We start from the raw sequence: 17777 nt of genomic DNA on the forward strand, positions 1-17777 counted from the left end.
CCTTTTGAGTAAGCAGTTCTGGTCACCCCATTACAGGAGGAAGTCGAGGCTTTGGAAATGGTGCCAAACAGGTTTATCAGAATGGTGCTTGGATTACAGGGTTATAGATATGTGAGTTTGAACAAACTTAGATAGTTTCCTCTGGAATGTTGGAGGTTGAGGGGCATAGTTTTAAGGTCAGAGGGGGAAAGTTTAAAGCAGGTGTGCGGGGCAGGTTTTTTTCCAGAATGGAGAGGGCTTGAAACGCACTGTTAATGGGCAGATCTGGAAGCAGATAGGATAATGGTTACCACAAGGCTTTTGGGTAGGCATATGGATATGTAGGGATATGGCAAGTTGGCAAATTGGATCCAAAAATTTCATTGACAGAGGGTGATGTTGGAGGATTGCTTTTGAAAACTACGACCAGTAATGTACGATGTGGATCGGTGCTGGGTCCTTCGTGATTGTTATATTCAGTGTGAATATGGATGTAAAAGGTATTGTGACACAATGACACACAAATTTTGTTGATGTTTTTGAGCAGAGTCAAGATCTACAAGATATTGATTAATAGGTCCAATTGTCAGCACAATGGTAGTTGGAAATTCTTCCTAATAAATGCAAGATAATGCATTTTGGGAAGGCTAATAAGAGTAGAACATAGCTCCCTCTGTTCATTGTATATGTTTACAAATCCAGACATCACTGAAGATGACAGCACATGTTGGTAAGGTGGGAAAAATATCATACAAGATACTTGCTTTCAAAGGCCAGAGCAAAGAAAAGAACATGGACAATGTGGTACAACTTTCTAAAACACCAGATAGGCTGGATATTGTGTACAGTTCTGTCCACTGTAATACAAGAGGGACATAACTGCACGAGGCAGCAGATGAGATTCATCATGTTGCCTGACATGGAGCATTTCAGGTGTGATGAGAGATTAGATAGGCTGGATGTGTTTTCCTAAGAGCAGAGGAGGCTGTGAGAACCTGATTGAGGTACCGAAACTGATGATGCGCTTAGATTGTAGACGCCGAGGTTAAGAGGTTACTTGCTAACTGGCAGGGGCATGGTAGATATTTTTTGTTCTATACCACTATGATATAAATAGTACAGCATTTAATATACTGCTGGCTATACATTTCACACTTTCAATACAGCACCCGACTGAAACCACTGTACCTGCTGTTCCCAGGATTAACACTTAATTTTATATAAATAAAAAGTCCACCCAATTATCTTTAATCACATTGATCTAATGGCAAAGCTCAACATTTTGTACTCTTTGTTATTATCTCCGTAAATACCACTCTTCAAGGGAACCTTGACCTTGGTAAACATGCACTTAGTTCCGGGTTGGAAGCCACCACCCAAATGCTTCTGCTCTTGGACCAAACATCCCTCCCAACAGGCCACAGAGAACAGGTGCAGCAGACCCGATACTCGCACCCCCCGACCCCCCGCAGTCACAATGTTGTTTCGATGCCAAGTTTTACTTGAGTTGGAATTTCCGACTAGTCAAGTCGACTCTATCCGGGGCCGCGCGCCCTCGCAAACGTGTGGGCAAATCGGTGAAAGTTGTCGCGCGTACACCGAGCATTGCCCGTGTGGACTGAACCTTCTTCCCCCTCCCCCACGCTCCTCAAACCCGACCATGAAGCGAATGCGGCCCCAAGGCCTGGTCTGGCCCAGCCCCGGGCACGTCAACACCCCGGGACTGGTCACGGCCCAACTCTTCTCTCAACCTAACTCGCTGGCGTGGAAAACCCCGCCTCCTTGGTGGCCAACGGTTCCCATTGGCCAGGACGCTGCCAATCTGCCCAGGCCACAGATCCGATTGGTCGAGGTCCCCGTCAATAACAAACCCCGCCCCTCCACCCTGGGCCCGCCCCCTCCGTGTCGGCACTTCCGGCAGCGAGTTGGGTTGAGTGGGAGCGGCCAGGCCCGCAGCGGTGAAGAAGAGAAAGATAATGGAGCCAAGAAACCCCCCCCACCCCAATCGCCATCGCCAACAGTGCCCGCGGGGCTAGCAGGTCCAAAACATCCCTCTTGCAGGAAAGAAAAAAATCTGACTGGAGGAATTCCGCGATGACAGCGAAACCTACCTCTTTAAACAAAATAAGAGAGAAAGAAAAGGAGCGAGCGGCCTGTGTGCGCCCGCCCGCCCGGCCCTGTTTACACGGACAAAGCGGCCCGCTTGGCTGCCCCTGACGTCACGCGGCCGCCCGGCTCCCGTTGGCTGCCCGCCTGCAGGTGGCGCGCGGCCCCCCGCGCCTGTCAGTCACGGACAGCACCGGCTTTGCAGCCTGGTTCCTGCAAACATCAACCATCATCTGCTGCCCCTTCAATCACCCATCCTCCAGAGATGCTGCCTGGCCCGCTGAGTTACTGCAACATTTTGTGCCTTCGGTTTAAACCAGCATCTGCAGCTGTTTATTCACCTATTCCCTCTTTCCAGAGATGGTGCCTGTCCCGCTGAGTTACTGCAACATTTTGTGCCTTCGGTTTAAACCAGCATCTGCAGTTCCTTCCTACACATTTCGTCTGCAGTTGCTTCTTCACCCATTCCCTCTCTCTCGAGATTCTTCATGTCCCGCTGAGTTACTCCAGCATTTTGTGTCGATCCATGGTTTAAACCAGAATCTGCACCTGTTTATTCATCTATTCCCGCTTTCCAGAGATGCTGCCTGGCCCGCTGATTTACTGCAACATTTTGTGCCTTCGGTTTAAACCAGCATCTGCAGCTGTTTATTCACCTATTCCCTCTTTCCAGAGATGGTGCCTGTCCCGCTGAGTTACTCCAACATTTTGTGTCTATCTTCTATCAGTCACAGACTGATAGAAGATAGACACATTTCCTTCCTACACATTTTGTCTGCAGTTGCTTCTTCACCCATTCCCTCTCTCGAGATGCTGCCTGGCCCGCTGATTTACTGCAACATTTTGTGCCTTCGGTTTAAACCAGAATCTGCAGCTGTTTATTCATCTAATCCCTCTTTCCAGAGATGGTGCCTGTCCCGCTGAGTTACTCCAACATTTTGTATTTATCTTCTATCAGTCACAGATAGAATGAGAGATATAGATGATGTAGAGAGATTTTGAACAATGAATGGAAGATATGCAAAAAAGTAACAATGATAAAGGAAACAGGCCATTGTTCACTGTTTGCTAGGTGATAACGAAAACCTGGTGTGACTTACACCATCAACCAGCATCTGCACTTCCTTCACCCACTCCCACTCTCCAGAGATGCTGCCTGTCCTGCTGTGTTACTCCAGCATTTTGCGTCTACTATCAGTCACACCACCGGCTTGCAGCCTGGGTTTCCCGAAGATAAACCATCAACTAGCATTTCTCTAACTTCTAGTAACCCTTGCACTCCTCTCTCTCCGTCCCTCCCCCACTCAAGTCGTACCAGCATCAAACTCGTCTTGTTGAGCCTCATTGTCTATATTCATTCTCACTTTGGCCACAGCTAACAATGACCTGTTGCCTTTATCGTCGTTCATTTTTTGCATATCTTTCATTTGTTCAATATCTCTCTACATCACCGTCTTTATCTCTCATTTCCTTGCTCCCTGACTGTCTGAAGAAGGGTCTCGACCTGAAACGTCACCCATTCCTTCTATCCAGAGGTACTGCCTGTCCTGTAGAGTTACTCCAGCATTTTGTGTCTATCTTCGGTTTAAACCAGCATCTGCAGTTCCTACCTACAACATCTGCAGTTGTTCCAACACATTTCATCTATAGTTCCTTCTTCACCTATTCCTTCTCTCCAGAGATGCTGCATTGCTGCCTGCCCTGCTGAGTTAAAAACTCCAACATTTTGTGTCTACTAAATATCACGCCACCGGCTTCCAACCTGGCTTTTCCAAACATAAAGGGTTGGATAAGCTAAGATTGTTGTCTTCAGAACAGAAACCGAGAAGAGACTTAACGTGTATACAGTCATAAGGGGTCCAGACAAATGAAGTAGGAAAAACCCAATTCTGTTACCAGAGAGATCAAAAACTAGTAGCCGAGACTGGGCAGCAGATTGGAGGAGATCTGCAGATATGGAGTAGACATTCAGGACTGAGCTGAGGACGTCAGCCTGTCAGTCACAACTGCCTGTCAGTCACACACCACCTGTCAATCACACACCGCCTGTCAATCATGGTCTGAAGAATGGTCTCAAACCGAAACATCTCCCATTCCTTCTCTCCAGAGATGCCCGACCCGCTGAGTTACTCCAGCATTTTGTGCGTATCTTCTATCAATCATGGCACCAGCTATCAGCCTTGCTTTTCCAAACATTAAACTTTTCTTGTGCAAGAAGGAACTGCAGATGCTGGTTTACACCGAATGCTGGAGGAACTCAGCGGGAGAGGCAGCATCTCTGGAAAGACCCTTCACCCATTTCTCCCTCTAAAGATGCTGCCTGTCCTGCTAAGTTACTCCAGCATTTTGTGTCTATCTTTGGTGTAAACCAGCATCTGCAGTTCCTTTTATTTCCTCAAAAGATTTTCAAAAATTATAAACATATTATTCCTTGGCCTCTGCTGCATCAAACAAACAATTTAAGATGCTAACTATGACAGTAGTTGAGATTATGAATTTGTTTTATATAATTGAATATTATTAAATAGAATTGAAATTAAGATTACGAGTCTGAAGGAGGGTCCCAACTCGAAACGTCACTTATCCATGTTCTCTAGAGATGCTGCCTGACCCGCTAGTTACTCTAGCAATTTGTGCCTTTCACTCAGATTATGTGTTATAATGGCAAGATCACTTTCCTACCCATTGACTGCTTTCTTCATTCTCTGTGGTGAGCTCTCACTATTTTTAAGCTAACATATTTAATAGTGTAATGTCCAAAATGTTTTTCATCCTCTTTTTGCACTAACCATCCCAATAACAATACCAATTCGATCAAATAGCTAGAACTTGGTGATAAATTAGGTTGTGAACCCTCAGGGGTTGTCCAATTCTCTGCAGGAATCAAAGTGACCCATGACTCAACTCTTAGCATGATTTTTGACTCAATTCATCGCATGAACATTATAATTGGCAAATGATTTTCAAACGTTTGCGAGAATATTTGTATTTAAGAAGATTTTTCCACAATCCATTATGATGCCTAGAATCAAATATTGTCACCAAGCCAACAAAAGCTACCGATTCTGGGGTCCTTCTCCCCTTTTTCCATGATGTCACCCATTATCAGGAGCGTTATGCTCTCATAACCAAATTGCCAGCTCAAGGCTCATGGACTTCCAACCAAACTCATAAGGTGATAATTGTATGTGGTTTGTAGTGTGTGCTCCACTGCCAAAGAAATGGAACCTATGGATCCATTTGGAAAAGAAGATAGAAGATTTCCCCAATTTCCTGGTAAATAATTGTCTCTCAACCCACACCACTAAATAGGCAGCAGTATTCAGATGATTTATGGGATTTTTCAGTGCACAACATGGCTGCATGTTTCCTCACATTTGTTTCCACACATGGCTTGATTGTACTCATGTGCAGTAAGCAAGATAGCAAGCAAACAAAAGCTATTCATAGTACCTTGGTCGATCTGACAATAATAAACCATTAGATTGCAAACATGACCTCATATCATTCATTATCTGTAGACTTCTTTAGGCTGCCATAGGGATGTGAAAACATCTATGCGGATGCAAGTCTTTTTTCACTTCTGGAAAGAATGGTTAAAAAAAACCCAGATTATAACATTTCCATTCTCATTGAGAAAATTATAATTCATTGAATTGGGGAAAAGGGGAAGCACTTTTACATAGAATTCTGTAGTTTAGGCCACAGTAACACGTACTACACTTTGTCAGCACTTCCTACTATTCCTTCCTCCCTTGCGTGTTTAACCACATTTCCCTTAACTTCTTCTATGCTGTTCACGTCAACTACTTGTGATATTGTGTTCCACATTCCCACCAATGTGTGTGTGATGCAGTTTCTCCTGAATTCTCATCTTATTTGTGGCTCTCAGTTTTGAAGCTCCACACAAGTGTAACAAATATCATCTTTATGAATCCACTACAATTTTAACATTGTTCATTAGGATGCCTCTTTGTCATTTTTCTAGAGGATATAATCCAAGCCTTGGCCCAAGTTATTACATTTTTCCTGTTGGTTATAATGTCTAAATTCTAGATGTCATACATGTCATTATTTGCTGTCTCTTCATTTTATAATATGGAGACTATGGCTGTTCAAATTATCCCAAATATGGTCTAATTACATTTCTATGCATATTCAAATCTATCCTTCTCACAATGGATCCAAGTATTAAATATAGAAAGATAGACACAAAATGCTGGAGTAACTCAGTGAGCCTGGCAGCATCTCTGGAGAAAATGTATAGGTGACTTTTCGGGACTCGAAAGAGGCAGGGTGGTGCCTTGGTAGAGTTGCTGCCTTGCAGTGCCAGGGACCTGGGTTCGGTCCCTACGGATGCTGTCTGTATAGAGTTTGTACGTTCTCCGCATGACCACGTAGATTTTCTCTGAGATCTTCAGTTTTCTCCCACACTCCAAAGACGTACAGGTTTGTAGGTTAATTGGCTTGGTATAAGTGTAGATTATCCCCAATGTTTGTAGGATAGTGTTAATGTGCTGGGATTGCTGGTTAGTGCTGACTCGGTGGGCCGAAGGTCCTGATTCGGCACTGTATCTCTAAACTAAACTGGACCCTTCTTCAGACATTTTATTAATATAATATTTCATTACCAGCATTAGATGCGTTTTGTGATTTTCTTAAACGGCATTGGTGTGTCCATAGTTTGTTTTAGCGAATTTCGCATTTAGTCATTATCTTCATCTCGAAAGTACAACCTCTTAAAGCTCGTTGTCATTCTGCAAGTTTGTTAAAGTTAAAGTGAGATAGAAGTGAAGTTAAGGTAGTTCATCCTGTAGAAAGGAATAATGGCATGAAGCATGCATAGACTAGCCAGGAGGGTTCTAATACAGGAGGGTCCGAATGGCTTAATTCTGTTCCTATACAATACAATACAATACAATTCAATTTATTGTCATTTGGACCCCTTGAGGTCCAAACGAAATGTCGTTTCTGCAGCCATACATTACAAATAAATAGACCCAAGACACAACACAATTTACATAAACATCCATCACATCGCTGTGATGGAAGGCCAAAAAAACTTATCTCTCCACTGCACTCTCCCCCCCGATGTCAGAGTCAAAGTCAAAGCTAGAACCTATGAACATGAATTATTTGAGAAGATGGGTAAGTACACAAGTTTGAATACCAGCTCCATTGAAGGGGCATCTCAATAAATCTGCTATAAATTAGGATATAATTGAGTCAGAATTAGTCATTGAAATAATCACATCTTCATGACACATTGTGTCAGCAAGAACATTGTGGATACAGAGAATACGGGTGTCAGGGGTTATGGGGAGAAGGCAGGAGAATGGGGTTGAGAGGGAAAGATAGATCAGCCATGGTTGAATGGCGGAGTAGACTTGATGGGCCGACTGGCCTAATTCTGCTCCTATAACTTGTGAACTTATGAAACAAGAAATTACATCACACGCCTGTACCTCAAATTTGAATAGCAATATTTGCATGGTTCATTGAGAAAATTGGAAGTGAAACAAAAAAGGGAAATCAGCTTCAAAAACCCCGCAGGAAGGAGGAGGTGGGGAAGCAACTTGTTAGTATCTGGTAAATTCAAAAATATATTCAGAACATATCGAGACAAAATAGAAATTAATGAATCTCTGCTGGGAAGTATGAACAATTTCTCAACTGCCAGTAAGGCAGCGGTATTCAGGGACTGGGGAAAAACTTTAAAGAAGTGCAATGAAACTAAAGATGTAATTTGTAATATCCAATGAAGATCAGCAGCGACCTTGTGTATTAAAAGTAATCAATGTAGGCAGACAAAGGAAGATGCTTGTGTTTGTTGGTGATCAATCATTCCAACCTCAAAATCACGCAGGAGGCCCTGTAGGCAGGACCCCAGGCCCAGCCAGCCGAAGTTCCTTTTATACCATCAATCATTTATCACTAGGTAAGTATTGTCACCAAGTATCATTCCAGCATTCCCCAAAGGAAGGTTATGAAAGCTAACCGTGTCTTTCTTTACAGACCATTTACAGTTTGTAAATCCCTCAGCTGTTTCCCACGTTGGCCCTTCATCCCAATGGGGTTAGAGTATTAAAGTAAGGAATTCTCTCTGCAAATGTACAAGGCTCCAGTGAGATGTCATCTGCAGTACTGCAAACAATTGTTTTACTCCTTCTTAAAGACAGAAATTATGCCAATAGGGACATTTAAGAGAAAGTTCACTTTGGTGATCCGAGTGTGGAGGTCTATAAAGAAAATTCAAACAAGTTGATACAGTGGAGTTTATAGAGGTGATTTTACTGAATTAATAAGTCTCTTGGGGGGAGAGGGAGTGGGGGAGGGTTGGTAGAGAGAATAAATGCTTTGGGGAAGTTTCCTTTAAACGGAATGTCCAGAACCGGAGAACCTAGTTTTAGAGTAAAGGTGTGGCCATTTAATACTGAGATGTGGAAGGATTTACAAGGATCACAATGCATTCCGTTGTCTCTGTATTGTACACTGACAATGACAATTAAAATTGAATCTGAATCTGAATCTGAATCTGAATCTGATTTCTTCTCTTGAGGGATGAATTATCTTTTGAACTTCTCAACACAGAGAGGCGTGGAAACAGAGTCTTTGTGCACTTTTAAAGCCGAGAAAGATAAATTTCTAATTTGTAAAAAAAATCAATGGTCATGGAGAAATGCAGGATTATGGACTGAAGAAGAAATGTTAGTTCAGTGATGATTCCATTGAATGGCCTATTCTATGTTCATTTCTTATGTTTTGTAAAGAAAGACGCATAACACCTCAGGCACCTGAGGAAATTCAGAGTCTCTCTGAGGATCCTTCAGTGCTTCTACTCTGGGGCTGTAGAAAGCATCTTGTCCAGCAACATCACAATCAGGTTTGGGATCTGCTCTGCCCAGGCCAAAAAGACTCTGCAGAAAGTAGTGCATTCAGCCGAACACACCTTGGGAACTACAATCACCCCCCTGCTGGGACCTATACACCAGGAGGTGCAGATCCAGAGCCAGCAAGATCATGAAGGTCCCCTACCACCCCAATAACGGACTGTTCCAGCTGCTACGGTCAGGCAAATGCCTCCGCTGTCATGCTGTGAAAACAGAGAGGATGAGACGGAGTTTCTTCCCACAGGCCATCATGATTGCAAACTCTTATCTCACCAGGGACTAATTTACTGTACTAATATGTTGTGTCTTTTTTAAATTGCTGTTTTTTTGCGCTAATATGTAAATACTGATTCTGTTCTGTAGTTTTTTGCATAATCCGCAGGCATTGCTACTTTCATTTCACTGCACATCTTGTATGTGTATGTAACAAATAAAGTTGACTTGACTTGATAGCTTTCAAAATGTTTCATTAGGGAACGCACAACATGCTGCAATGATACTTGATGGCAAAATTATCCGATTGATAAGTAACTGATGGTATAAAAGGAACTTCAGGTTACATGGTCAAAGACAGATTCACCTAAAGCCACAATCCCGGACTTCAGTGCTGAAATTTTTCTAAATATATTAATTTCAAAAGCAAACAAACTCAACCCACCTGCAATCACCTTTAAACTATATTAAAATATATAGTAATATATATTTTTAACATTGGGAAGATTTAAGAGTTGAAATGATCAATTATTTGATTGTCTTTTTAAATTGCCACATTATTTTATATGTCAGCTGCTTTTCCACTTACACCTTGTACATGACGCACAATTGAGTCATAGAGTTATTTATGCTTCTGTGACAATTTTTTGTTGAGTTTATCTCAACTTCACTCCCTGGCTGGTTTCTATAACACGTCTAGTATAAATCTGCAGACAGCAGACTTATAATGAATCTTTGGCAACTTTGTAATTTCTGCATTTACACATATATTTAAATTCTTAAGATATGGTTGTTTTTTTGGGATAGTGATGGGATGTTCAAATAGTTCCAGCATCATCTTGGCACAGGTTTGTGGCATCTTAGAGCACAGTGTATAGATGTTGTATCTTGAGTAACAGATTTCACTCTGCATTTTAATGCGTACTGTCTGTTCTCAGCCTCATTGTATGAAAGCGCCACAGTGCATGCCCAGAATACAAGGAAGTTGAATCATTTCATAGGTTTTTGTTTTTAAATTTAGTTGGTGACAAGACTTTCCGATTATTTCAGCGATTAGCTATTTTAATCTCACCTGCAGCGAAAATATCACGTTTCAGTAAAAGGTTGTGATGCGTGTGGTTGGGGTATTTTAACAATATCAGAAGTGTGGGTTATGACCTTTGTATTGATGTCATGGTGTATTGGTGCCAAGAAATTGGAAAATAATTCATATTTTTGTATATCAACTTGGTTTGTTTTCATAAAGTATTTCTCTAAAGAACTGTACATTGATTCTACTTGAACCGATTAGGAAAGATGCTAGATCAGATATAATAGGAAACAGGAAATGGCCAGCCAAGGTGGCTTTGAAGTAAAAACATTTCTTTTTGTGCCTTTTACACTCCTAAAATATCTCAGTGCCGTTCACACCAGTTATATGAATGTCACTGTCACTGACAATATTCAGGCTGGAGGTCTGTGAGCAGTGGAGTTCCACAGGGATCTTGTGATAAATATATATATATATATATATAAATGTCTTGGTCGTAAACATAGACCGGTTGGTTGGTAAGTTTGAAGATGACACCAAGATTGCTAGGGTCGTGGACTGTGAGGTAGGCTGTCAAAGTATATAGCAGGATAATAGATTGGCAACAGAAATGTGCAGATAACTGGCAGAGAATTCGAGCAAGTATGAGGTGTTGAATTTTGGGAGGTTGAATGTTGAATTCAATCTCCCAAAATATACAATTAATGGCAAGACCCATACCAGCATTGATGTATAGAGGGGTCTTAGAGTCCAAGCCCATAACTCCCTGAAAGCGGAAACACTAGTAGTGGTAAAGAGTACATATGGTATGCTTGTTTTCATATGTCGGGCATTGAGTATGAGACAGGAAGTCATGATTCATCTTTATAGGACTCTGGTTAGGCCATATATGTAGTAGTATTGCACGTAGTTCTAGTTGCTCCATTAGAGACAGGATGTGGTGGCTTTTGAAATGGTGCAGAGGAGGTTTACCAGAATGATGCCTGGATGAGTGAGTATTAGCTACAGGGGGAGGTTAGACAAACTTGGATTGTTTTCTATAGAACACCAAAGGTGAGACCTGGTAGAAGGATTAAAATTTATATTAAGTATTGATATGGTAGACACAGAACATTTTTCCCAGGATCGAAATATCAAATCCTATAGGGCATAGCTTTAAGATGAGAGGAGAAAATTTTAATGAGATGTGTGGGTCAAGATTTTTTAAACAGAGGGTGGTGAGTACCTGGAACATGTTGCTAAGGGTGGTGGTGGAAGTAGATACAATATTCAATTCAATTCAACTTTAATGTCATTGCACAAATACTGAGTATGGGTACAACGAAATGCAGTTTTGCGTCAGTCCGTAGTAGTGCAATATAGAAATTTTAAAAAAAAGAGGATACAGAATAATAAAAAATACAGAATAATTAAACAATGGGGACGGAGGGACCGGAGGAATCTATCGGCGGGACTCCGAGTTCAGCAATGCGACGGTATGATTGTAGAAGCTGTTCCTCATCCTACTGGTACGAGACCTGAGGCTCCTGTACCGCCTCCCTGGTGGGAGGAGGGCAAACAGTCCATGGTTGGGGTGGGAGGGGTCTTTAATGATCTTCCCAGCTCGGTTCAGACACCGTTTTCGGTGGAGGGCATCCATGGCAGGGAGCGGGGCACCGATGATGTGCTGCGCGGTTTTCACCACCCGTTGTAGTGCCTTCCTGTCCGCAACAGTGCAGCTGCTGTACCATACCGTGAAGCAGGCGGTCAGGATGCTCTCGATAGTACACCGGTCGAAGTTGGTCAGGATCTGGGGGGACAGGTGGGCTTTCTTGAGCCTCCTCAGGAAGTAAAGGCGCTGCTGTGCCTTTTTGATCAGCTTGGAGGTGTTGAGGGACCAGGACAAATCCTCCGAGATGTGTACCCCGAGGAATTTGTAGCTGGAGACGCGCTCCACCTCAGTCCCGTTTATGTGGATGGGGGTATGTCTGCCCCCTCTGACCTTCCTGAAGTCGACAATAAGTTCCTTCGTCTTCTTGGAGTTGAGGACGAGGTTATTATTGGCACACCAGGTTGTCAGGTGCTGGACCTCCTCTCTGTAGGCTGACTCATCATTGTCACTGATCAGTCCTACCACCGTGGTGTCGTCAGCAAACTTAATGATGGCGTTGGATCCGTACTTAGGGATGCAGTCGTGGGTGAAGAGGGAGTAGAGGAGAGGGCTGAGCACACAGCCCTGTGGCACGCCGGTGTTCAGTGTTATAGTGGTGGAGGTGAGGTTATTGACCCTAACAGACTGTGGTCTGTTGGTGAGGAAATCCAGTGTCCAGTTGCAGAGGGAGGTGGAGATGCCAAGCCCGCTGAGTTTGGTGATCAAGCTGGCGGGGATGACAGTGTTGAAAGCGGAGCTGAAATCAATGAACAGCAACCTGATGTAGGAGTTGTTGTTGTCCAGGTGGGTCAGGGCAGAGTGTAGGGCCGCCGATATGGCGTCCTCTGTAGACCTGTTGGCCCTGTTGGCCCAATAGTGGCATTTACGAGACATTTGGATGGGCACATGGATATGTAAGGAATGGAGGGATATGGATTATGTGCAGGCAGATAAGAGATGGTCTTGGCATCATTTTCAGAACACCATTGTGGGCTGAAGAACCTGATCCTGTACTGTACTGTTCTATGTTTGCAATTAAGATAGTCAAGTTATTTACAGCAAGGTCTCAGAGGCAATTTTAACATAAATAACTAGAAAACATTCAGTTGGCATTAGTTCTGGAAGAACAACTCTCAGATAACTACTATACTAGTAGCCTGTAGTATAATGTAGAAACAAGGAACTGCAGAGGCAGGTTTACAACAAAAGGCACAAAGTGTGCAAGTAACTCAGCAGGTCAGCCAGCATTTCTGGAGAACATGGATAGGTGATGTTTTGGGTCAGACACTTCTTCAGACTGATTATGGGGAGGGGAGTAGAAAGCTTGCGCAGGACAATGTTTGGTAAGTAATAGGTGGAAATAGATGAAACAGGCGAGGGGGATATCTGATAGACAGATGGTGGGGCAAAGGACAAGAGATGAAAAGACAGAAAATGAGAGACAAAAGGATTGAAGAGTTGAAAATTGTGAAACTAGAGGAAGGAATGTAGGTAGAGGACAGGGGAGAAATAGGTATGAGTCCCGGTTAGGTACAGGGGAGGGATCAGGGAACAAGTGGAGCAGGTTTGGAGTTTCTGAAAATTGGAGAATTCAATGTTCATACCGATGGGTTGTTAGCTATCCAAGAGGAATAAGAAATGCTGTTCCTCCAGTTTGTGTGTGGCCTCACTCTGGCAATGGAGGAGGCCCAGGACAGAAAGGTCAGTATTGGAATGGGAGGGGAGTTAAAATGGTTAGCAACACCAGATGCAGTCAGGGCCGGATTTAGATGAAGAGAGGCCCTAAGCTATTTCACTTGCGGGCAAAGAGTAGGAGGTCCCAGTGGGCGGATTGTCGGTGGGGCGGCGAGGTTCGACAGGTCCGGTGAGGCAGCGAGGTGAGTAGGCCCCCCTAGATCTCGAGGCCCTAAGCTTAAGATTGTCTAGTTTATACGTAAATCCGGCCCTGGATGCAGTAGATAAGGTGCATGTGAACTCTCTTCCCACCCAAACCACTCCCTCCCCAGATACCCCTGTCACTGCAGGAGATAGACAATAGACAATAAGTGCAGGAGTTGGCCATTCGGCCAGCACTACCATTCGCTATGATCATGCCTGATCATCCACAATCAGTACCCCGTTCCTGCCTTCTCCCCAAATCCCTTGACTCTGCTATCTTTAAGAGCTCTATCTGCCTCTTTAAAGGTGGAGGAGACGGTTTGGTCGCCGACTATCCGATCATGGAGCAGGTAGCACGGGATTACATGGTACCGTGTCTACAGGATTGGTACTACTGATATTGACATGGTCACATGGAAACGTAATGCCCCGGGTGGGACGCAATTTCTTCTGTGTCATTTCCCCTTTCCCCAGAAGTGAGATCGAGGTGGGAAGTTGGTTTGTCCGCAACGTCAGTGCGTAAGCAACGGGGAAACCCTAACGCGGTAGTGAGCAGAGAATAAATATGGTGATGTGATGCTTGGGTCGTCACTACTGTCTGAGATGCAAGCGCCTGAAAAGATTATGGGCTGCGAACATCCAAACTCCGAGGGGTTCTGCTACTTACTGGCGAAGGATTATTTCCGCTTTGTGCTAGACGGCTCGGAGTCGCAGCCGGCGGCCAACAGAGCGGCTGAAACTCTGCGCCGCTCCGGCTCCTCATTGCTCGCAGACGGCCAGGAATTACAGCTCTGCGTCGACAAATTAAACCTGGGGTCCGCGGAAGAGACGAAGCGAGTGCTCCCCGACTTAATGAGAGAGATCTACTCGGACGGGGTTGATAACTGGGGCAGGATTGTAACTTTGTACACTTTCTGTGCGGCCCTGATCAGGCACTTGATAGAGAAGGGCGTTCCGGAGCGAGAGTTGATAGAAGAGGTAGCTCAGTGTGTCGCCCAATACACTTGGACTCACAAAGCTGCGTGGATCAAGGAGAATGGAGGCTGGGTAAGGGGAAGATTTTGATCGACTTTGAACCAGTGCGCCCGCTCACGCGTCGTCATTTCAGTTTAAATGTTTGGTGGAGGGTTGTATTTTAGAGTCATGGAGTCGCCCAGCATGGAAACAGGGCCTTCGGTCCAATAATGGCAAAGGGACAGGCAACTTGTCCCCCCCCCCCAACAAACGTGCCCACTTTATCTTATCTACTCATTAGATCTTGATTGACTGGGACTTTTTTTTGTATTGGATTCATCATTTCACATTAACCACTCTATGAAAAGCATTTTTCCAGATATCCTGTTTTCCACTTATTCATTTTCATATTATGTTTTACCTTGAAATATTTTTCTGACCTCACTGCGTTGCCATTTAATACCTTGCTCACCTGTATGAACCCCCCCTCCCTTGTGTCTGCTTTCAGAGGAAAATCAACACCATTTTTTTAAATCATCTGCCAAAACTCAATACTTTAATTCCGATTCTGAAGAAGGGTTCCTGCCCAAAACGTCACATGTCCTTTATCTCAAGAGATGCTGCCTGAATCACTGAGTTGCTCTAGCACTTTGTGTCTTAACTTTGATTCCAGCATCGGTCTCACAGCTGCTCTGCATTAATTCTAGGACCAGTTCTTTTAATGATGTTTTAGTAACAAAAAAAAAACTAGGCCTAGGTGATGCCTGATCCAATGTTATTATACATCATCTGGTCTTCACTCAACTAGTCCAACACTGTAATCAAACATGCTATTGCAAATCCAAACTTACTAGATCTCTCCAACATCGATTATATGCTTGACATATTGATTTTTCTCTTCCATTGGGTTTAACCTTCAGCTCATTTACTGACTATACATCTCTTGCTGAAGGTCTTGGCTGCAATGGTTTTGCTTTGGCCTGGTGCCATGGGCTGGACTTGGCCTGAGAGACCACTAGGTGTCAAATCTCACCAGTCCCTGCGAAGAAATTCTATAATCCATCAGCTCAAATGCCAATCAACAGCTGAACGGAGCCAGTGTTTCTTCATTTCCTGGTTCTTTGTGTGGCAGAGCCACCTGCTAACCTTTCCCATCCCAGTGCCCTTATAACAAGCTTCCTTGTGGTAACATAGAAACAGTGAAGGTCAATTTGTCTGCTGTTTATTTATCAATTTACCTATTTTAATAGCAAATAAGGATGAGCAGACATTTCTGTTGACTTGAATATATTGGTATTTTTTGCAGATTACTGTGTCCAAAAAAAATCTGTTTATAAAGGGAACTTTATTAATTTTGGTGCATAGGCAATTTGTAGAAGGCAGATGTGTACTATCTACATATATTGAATATTTTTTTTAACACCAAGATACATTTATCATGATAAAGCTTGTATGAAGAGAATGTCTATCAAATGTAAAATTTAACAAACAGGACTCTAATGTGTGTGTTGGTGTCAAAAACGCATTGCTAACTAACAAGGAAGAGCGAGGAGGTTATAAGTGATAATTCTGAGTTCCTATTCTTACTCGTGCCCTGGTGTGGGTCTGTTAGTTGAACCTGGGTGGTAACAGCACAATACCATGTTGCTGGATTATCTGTACATCAGTCAGCTGGATGACCTAAACATTTCACTCCACCTCTACAAAACTCTGTTATATCTTTCTCTGATAATATCTTTCCAGTAGTGGGAGAATCTAAGACCAGAGGACACGGCTTCAGAATAAAAGGTCGTACCTTTTAAATAGAGATGAGGAAGAATTTATTTACAATTATTTTATGAGGAAGAATTTTTAGCGAGAGGTTTGTGAGTCTGTGGAATTCATTGTCACAGATGACAGTGGAGGCCATTGGGTATTTTTTGGGCAGGGATTGGCAGGTTCTTGCTCAGTAAGGTCGTCAAAGGTTATTGGAAAAGACAGAATGAGGATGAGAGGGAAAGATAAGGTGGAAGAAAGAAAACATTGAACTGTTGGCAAATTAGTGTGACCCACAAAGATGGGGAGTTGCTCAAATGCATTATCAAAGACTTCCTAGCAGGAAAAGATTTAATAGGAATCTGAGGGGTAACTTTTTCACATGAAGGGTGGTGAGTGTATGGAACAAGCTGCCAGATGAGGTAGTTGAGGCTGGGACTATCCCAACGTTTAAGAAACAGTTTGGCAGGTACATGGATAGTACAAGTTTGGAGTGATATGGACAAAATGCAGGCAGGTGGGACTAGTGTAGCTGGGACATGTTGTCCAGTGTGGGCGAGTAGGGCCGAAGAGCCTGTTTCCACACTGTATCACTCTACGACTCTATGACTAGAAAAATCACAATTTGATTAAACAGGTAAAAGTTTGGTAAATGTTAAAAATTGAGTTTGACATATCTGCTAGAGTCTTTATTTGGATGTATTAATTGGGGCTGATGTGAGGGGATACAAGATGCCCCCAACATTTATTATGGTAAACTATAACACAAACTGTAAAACTGACCCCATGTTTAAAGTAATGTGCAGAAATACTTTACATTTACTGATGTTAAATGTACTCTTCTAACAGGAGAAAGGATTTGTGGACCACTTCCAGCAGAAAAAGAATCCGCATTTATATGCCAAGATAGCTGCTTTCACGGGGATTGTTGCTGCCTTTTCCTTTGTGATCTACCAGCATTGAAAACGTGGGAGTGAATTCCACACATCAGAAACCTAAGCAGCAGGTGACCATTATCCTTGAACTGACAACCTGCACAGGACTTGGTCTAATTAACTTTTGTGAAGTTTGTTGAATCTGAGCAAAGATGAAGAATTTATGTGAAATAAAATTAAACTTATTTTATGGCAATTGGAATTTAGTTTTATTTTCAATAAGTAAACAATGAGAAATAAATATTTGTGTTTATATATTCCTATTATGGGAACTCGGGATGTCTCAACTGTTCACTATTATTTAGTACGATTTATAATTTTTCTCTTTGTGGTTCACAATTTTATTAAATTTTGTGCCATCCATATACTGTATTTCCAACCCCAGGTCAATAATATAGATCATAAAA

At 42.9% G+C, this 17777-nt stretch overlaps 2 protein-coding genes across 11 annotated transcripts in view; one reads left to right on the plus strand and one right to left on the minus strand.

Annotated features, from left to right (window-relative positions):
• The window catches only part of zfand6 (zinc finger AN1-type containing 6), a 35382-nt gene extending 33160 nt beyond the window's left edge, over positions 1-2222 (minus strand). For 4 of the 10 annotated variants that reach the window (XM_033050658.1, XM_033050652.1, XM_033050654.1 and 1 more), the window contains exon 1: positions 2091-2209. Coding sequence is in view for 2 of the 10 variants with exons in the window: in XM_033050651.1 (XP_032906542.1) it covers positions 1577-1585 (9 nt within the window). In the remaining 8 variants the exon portion in view is untranslated. Of the gene's footprint in view, positions 1-1481; positions 1520-1576; positions 1754-2090 lie in introns of those variants that run through there. The other 6 variants (XM_033050662.1, XM_033050656.1, XM_033050657.1 and 3 more) reach the window with 6 other exon arrangements.
• An 11980-nt stretch (positions 2223-14202) lies between these two features.
• On the plus strand, positions 14203-17566 carry bcl2a1 (BCL2 related protein A1). The gene is made up of 2 exons (XM_033050257.1): positions 14203-14773; positions 17285-17566. Exons 1-2 carry the CDS (start codon positions 14303-14305, stop codon positions 17396-17398), a joined length of 585 nt encoding a protein of 194 aa, XP_032906148.1. The 5' UTR covers positions 14203-14302; the 3' UTR covers positions 17399-17566.
• The last annotated feature ends 211 nt before the right edge of the window (positions 17567-17777 follow it).

This window comes from Amblyraja radiata, chromosome 34 (assembly GCF_010909765.2).
Source record: "Amblyraja radiata isolate CabotCenter1 chromosome 34, sAmbRad1.1.pri, whole genome shotgun sequence".
In the NCBI taxonomy this organism is placed as follows: domain Eukaryota; kingdom Metazoa; phylum Chordata; class Chondrichthyes; order Rajiformes; family Rajidae; genus Amblyraja; species Amblyraja radiata.

Bases quoted from the DNA above. Each gene is read 5' to 3' on its own strand.
- bcl2a1 (XM_033050257.1), top strand. From the start codon at position 14,303: ATGCTTGGGTCGTCACTACTGTCTGAGATGCAAGCGCCTGAAAAGATT. The intron at 14,774-17,284 runs GTAAGGGGAAGA...CTCTTCTAACAG, and splicing joins TCAAGGAGAATGGAGGCTGG to GAGAAAGGATTTGTGGACCA.